This window comes from Limulus polyphemus, unplaced genomic scaffold (assembly GCF_000517525.1).
Source record: "Limulus polyphemus unplaced genomic scaffold, Limulus_polyphemus-2.1.2 Scaffold2057, whole genome shotgun sequence".
Taxonomy (NCBI): domain Eukaryota; kingdom Metazoa; phylum Arthropoda; class Merostomata; order Xiphosura; family Limulidae; genus Limulus; species Limulus polyphemus.
Window position 1 is genome coordinate 43,002 of NW_013667667.1, and position 5,915 is coordinate 48,916.

The following is a 5,915-nucleotide window of genomic DNA, read 5'->3' on the forward strand; positions in this document are numbered from 1 at the left end:
GGTGGTTGGCCTTTGGAATGGGTTGCCTTCAAATGTTGTAGAGGCAGTAAAAGTGAGTTTATGAAAAAAGCTTGTTAAGTATATACATGATATGGGTTGGCTTTAAGATTTTTTTATATTTTAAATATTTCAATTTAGTTTAGAAGACGGAATGGCTGAGATGGACCAATAGATCCCATTTTGTCCCAAAAACATTATGTTATGTTATATGTCTAGAGCAAGGATTAAATATAAATACAGGTGAGACAGTCAATTAGCTAATGGTGAACACCAAATGTGTATTGAGTTAGTTTTGTTTTCAGTCATTCAGTGAAGATTTAGTTAAGTACTCAGATCTATGTTAGTTAATGCATATACTTAGTTACTTGCTCATTCAGCTGTGAAACTGTACAAGCAATTTCATTTTCATGTCAGGTAGTATAATTAGCACGGTATTTCCTTAGACCTACAAGTTATAATAGTGTGCAAGTGAAGGCAACATGTTAAAACATTAAGAAAGAAATAAACTAATTTCTTATTGTTAAACGGACTGAATGTTGAATGATTTTTACCAAATAATTGAACAGAATCTGTCCAATAAAAGAGCAACATTAAAACAGTATTTAAGTTTGTATTTAGCTACTTTTAAGTCTGAGCTTCATTAACTGTTATTCAAACCATATCCTGTGACATCATAAAAATATGAGAACAAGACCTTGTGAAGAACAAAACTTCAAACATGGAGAGTCACAAAAGAAATAAAATTCTTCGGCTAGTTGTATTCTCAAGGGATGATAATTTCTTGGCAACTTAAAACCTGTACTTTGTGGTGGGCAGAAAATTTCTAAAAAATTCTAAGTGCAGTGTTTACAGGTGATACTCTTTGGAGCTGCACAGAAATGCTTAGATTTTTAAACATTTTTCTTTACAAATTACACTAAATATCTGTTACAAAATGATAAAATATCTTAATTAAAAATTGTTGAAATAAGATTATTTATTTTACTAAAATTTTGAAATTTGATATGCAGGTATGCAATCAACACCTGAAAAGTGCTATGTAGTCTGGAAAGGGTCAATTTTAACAAAACTTCAGAAATTATCAGCAATGTATTTTTAAGATGCAATTAGTTGAGGACCAGACTTCTTTACAATTGCACAACAAATCCTGTGTGAATATGCATTTAACTAAGAATACAAAATAATTCTGTTTGTTTAATTCAATATATAATAACAGTATCATGTATTATTTTGGATTCTCTCAGTTACTACAAGAAAGGCTTCCTCACAGGAGTACACAGATATTATTAGAACTAATGTGATTTAACACTGAAGCTCTTGAACTCATACTAGATACTGTTTGGTTACAGCCTTCTGGTAAAAATAAAACTTTTAATAAAATTATTACTCCATTATGTCTAATTAACACTAGCTGTATGGTTGAGTTTTCTCTCCCATCTTCTTGTACATCAACATCTATTGTTAGTTTTCACGCACCACTTCACTGTTGGTAAGAAATATTTTATATTTAAATGTATTCTTGAAGCCTAGTTTCACATTAACGATTATGTCCATTAGTCACTCATTTCAAATAAATATTAATAATAGCATTTTATATGCCTATTTATTTCATATCACATAATGATCTTCCCTATCTTTGAAAATTCTTCTCCACAAAAATAATGAAGCTAAGCTTGAATATTGCTAGTAGTTTGAAAATCTTTGTGCAATTTCTTAACTGTCTAACAAAAATTCCAGGAGTGCTAAATCCAAACAAAGTTAAGTAGAGAATGTTATTTACAGACTTGTATTTTATGAATAACCAGTAATAGGTGGAGATTATTTTCATGTGAGGGGGTAATTGTTCATCAACTGTCAGCTTTTATTATAAGTTACTAACTTCTAGGACTTTTTCAAAACATCGTAAGTAAAAGGTAAAATGTATATTTTCAAAAAAAGACAGTTTCAGATAATTTCAAGGCTGTAAAGAATGATTTATGAGAAATATATAGTAAAATCTTAAAAAAAAGGTTTTAATCTTAAAACTTGCATTACATTCTTCATTCTAAGTAAACTGGTGAAGATGATTCTGAGTTGTATGATGCTGACTTATGACCTAAAATAAAACTAGAGTAAAAAAATTACAAATAGTAAAGCAGTAATGTTTGCTATATCTACAGATATACTGGCAATTATTAAAGGAACAGAAGATAAAAATGTATAAGTAGATTCCAATTAAACTTGAGAAATAAAACAGAATAAGACATGAGTAATAATTTAATAATGGACCATTGTCTTTGAGTTCATAATTTTAAGGAACAAAATCTTCAGTCAGCTAGTTTGCCAAGTCCCATGCAGCTTCTTCAAAAAATAGTATACTTTGTATATAATACCATGGATCTGTTAACATGGGCTAAAACTGGAATAATGGAAAATATGTTCAAGAATAGAGTTCATAAAAAAGAGAAAATACTATTAGACTACTTAAGTCAGTCAAAGCTCAATCTGCAAGACCAACCAAGCAAGAATAAACAATATCTTAGTAAAGATATCTACTTATTACAAATAAGATATGGATACTTCAAAATACAATACAATGATATAGTATAAAAAGGTATGCCAATGACAGGTTAAGGCAAAGAGAAAAAAGTGTGAAACAATAACAAACTTTAATAAACAGAAAAAAACATTAATTCATTAAAGAATAAGGTCATTATATGGCATTTGTTGTTAAAAAACAAATAAATTGTAAGAGGTTGGGAAAAACATTAAAATAAATGATAACTTAAAGTTTAAGTGTACATTCTGATCTTCATGGGATAAAAAATTAAACTAAACAGTTTTTAACCATCTCAAATAACTTACCTGACACTGTCTGTATCAAACTCCAACTTTGGGCTCTCTAAAACTCCTAAAGCATAAAGCTGAAAAAGAAGAGCAATATTTGATGATATTTTTTCTTTAACTAAGATATCATCTAAATAGTAAACATATTTTTGTGTTTAAGTGACTCACAAGGCCATTTTTCACATACAACTAGTTAAAGAAAAAGATGCAATTTATGCAGATGTATGTGTAAAAGGCAACATAATAAGGCAAGAAGGTTGAAAAAATTTTTTAAATATATAATATAAAAGATTAATACACCAAAAAAAGGAGAAACAAAAATGTCCTAATTTTATAGAAATCTGGTCTCCTTTCTCTGGATAAAAACAAAAACAGTCAGAGCTGAAATATAGAGAATATTAAATGATCTTCAAATGCAGTGTTAATGCCAGAACAAAGAAATATAGGAAAGACCACAAAAATTAAAGTTAGTTATGTAACATGATTGTATCATGCATTAGATCCTTTTTTAGTTAAAATGTAAAATTTTTGAAATTTCTGTATTTTCTTTCAATTCAGTTTGGGTGCAGAAAAGCTACACCACTTTTCCTTTTTCCAGACCCAGTGCTCGTTGTATGTGAATTCACTAACTGGCAATTAGCTGCATTTTCTTATAGGAGAAATAACTAACATTTTTAAGTTGTCCTTTTCTTTTTGTAAGTAAATCAGGTAATGGCTAGGAGCCTTTGCAGTCAGATTGCTGTGGATGAACGAGATGTGCACAAAGTGGAGTTGTGTGCAAACATAGTTTCGTGTGATGTTAGTGTATTTTTGCATAGGCAGATTTGCTCCAATGAGAGAGACTGACTTAACTCTCGATAACTCAAGTAATTTTTAAGAAATTTAGTGAGTTTCAGTTTTGTTATATTTTAATGTTTGCTTTTAATAAACTTGTTTCAGCTTAACCTTTTGTGTATGACATTAATTAATTGCACATGTCATGTTGTTTTATGGAGTTACATTCCAAATTTAATCAAGCAAAATTGTTAGCAATGTATATCAATAAAACTAGTACTGGAATATAGTTTACAATTCAAGTTTATATATTATCTAAGTTTTAATATCTTAATTTTAAAATGAAATATTAAATAATTCTCAATCTACACTTGTACTGACATGCACTCTCAATTCTCCCCCCTTTTTATTTGTATAACTTCAATGGTATAGATTCTATGGTGTTTTACAAATATATAAACAAAAGCTGCCAATAAACAAGGTCAAATGTAAAATTTCAACATCCTAGCTTCTTTATTTGATGAGATATTTTTTTAACCCACAGCAGAAGCCATATAAATCTATTCTTAACTTTCATGGCAGTTTTCAAAACCACATGTTCCTACTTGATGCACATTTTTAAAACCAATAATTGTTATTTTTTTTACTTGAAGCTTGTAACTGTTGTTTTGAATTTGTGGCAATAGATGTTAGTCAAAAGAAAGTGATTGAATTGCGTGTAAGCAAAGTTGTTTATTCATTGTAGTAACATAATATTTTGACCCAATTTAGAGCTTAGTTAGAAAGGTATTTAAATGTTAGTTTGGTACATTCTATTCTAATGGCATACATTTTTTTTGTGTTCAAAAATTCATATTTGAAAGGTATGTGAATGTTTGTTTGGTGGATGAATTTAGAAAAAAAAACTAAGCAATTTTGCTATGTATTCGAGTGCACATATTTTACATTGAATAGTAAGTTTATGAATGAGAATCTGCTAATGTCTTCCCACTGTGTTCACAGATAAATATATTCAACTGTTTGTGGTTCAAGACAGGCAATAAAACCATAAAATTAAAAGACAACATACATGAAAAGGTTAGCAATTGAAATTTGGAATATCATTAATTGAATATGTGACAACAAATTATCCATTCAGAGAAAAAGAAAAAAAATAATGTTAATTTTATTTCATAATTATGTCTTTTCATTTCAATGTATATTGATGATTTAGCTACAGTTACTGTTAGGGTAGAGAAAATCTATATACTACTAAAACTCTGAGATTGTTTGTTTGTTTGCTTGTCTGTAATTAAATACAGCAAAAACGGCACACAATAGTGCCACATTTGTCATGAAATGAGAATAGAAACAGAAAAAACAAGTTTCATTACAATTGGGCCATGGATTACCAAGTTAGCGCCATTTTTTGGTTTACTTTTATGAAAATTTCTAGCATGAGTAATTTTACATCACACTATCATTTGTGCTCTTTATCAAACTTCATTGGGCCATGGGTTACCAAGTTAGCGCAGTTTTTTGGGTCACTTTTATGAAAATTTCTAGCATGAGTAATTTTACATCACACTACCATTCGCGCTCTTTATGAAACTTCTTCATTCAAATCTATTTCCCTGTAAATGTTCCCATCTTCATTAAAAAGCGTAAGATGACAAAAACATTATGGTAGGTAATTCGAATAAAAAATAAAGTGCTACTGTTTCTTATTTGTAGAAGGTTTAAGAAGAAAGACCACAACATAATGAACTAATTCATTACAATACCTGAAAACTCTGACTTCACTTTTTTGAAAAATGAAATGGTCTTTCCTTTTACTCCTGATAAACAATCAAATATCTTTTCTTGAATTATGAATAACCCCAATGGATTCAAATATTTAATTAAATTATCTCAAAATACTCCTTCATTTCGATGCAATATTGAAATTAGCTTGAATTCTTCATAACCTCTGAATAGTGGGTGACCCAATGGGTCACGGGTGGTCTTGTAATAGAAAAAATATACACCTTTGATACATTTTTTTTTATATTCATTTCGGAGGTTACAGAGTATCTGTAAATTAAATATGAAAACTACAAGGTGAAAAGCATTCTAAACCACATGAAGACTTACTCAATAAAGGCTTTGTAAGTTCAGACAAATCTTTCTTTAGTGTGTGTTTTTCTTATAGCAAAGCCACATTTAGTATCTGCTGTGTCCACTGAGGGGAATCAAACTCCTGATTTTAGAATTGTAAATCCGAAGACTTACTGCTATCTCACCAGGGGACCAAATATTTAGTATATATATATATATATATATATATATATATATAA

General features: G+C 29.2%; 1 protein-coding gene across 1 annotated transcript in view; it reads right to left on the reverse strand.

Annotated features, from left to right (window-relative positions):
* Positions 1–5,915, reverse strand: part of LOC106465806 (polyphosphoinositide phosphatase-like) — a gene marked incomplete at its 3' end in the record, with an annotated part of 133,957 nt that overhangs the window by 35,348 nt on the left and 92,694 nt on the right. The window contains exon 14 of the mRNA XM_022393752.1: positions 2,845–2,903. Within this exon, the coding sequence (XP_022249460.1) occupies positions 2,845–2,903 (59 nt within the window). The remainder of the gene's footprint in view (positions 1–2,844; positions 2,904–5,915) is intronic.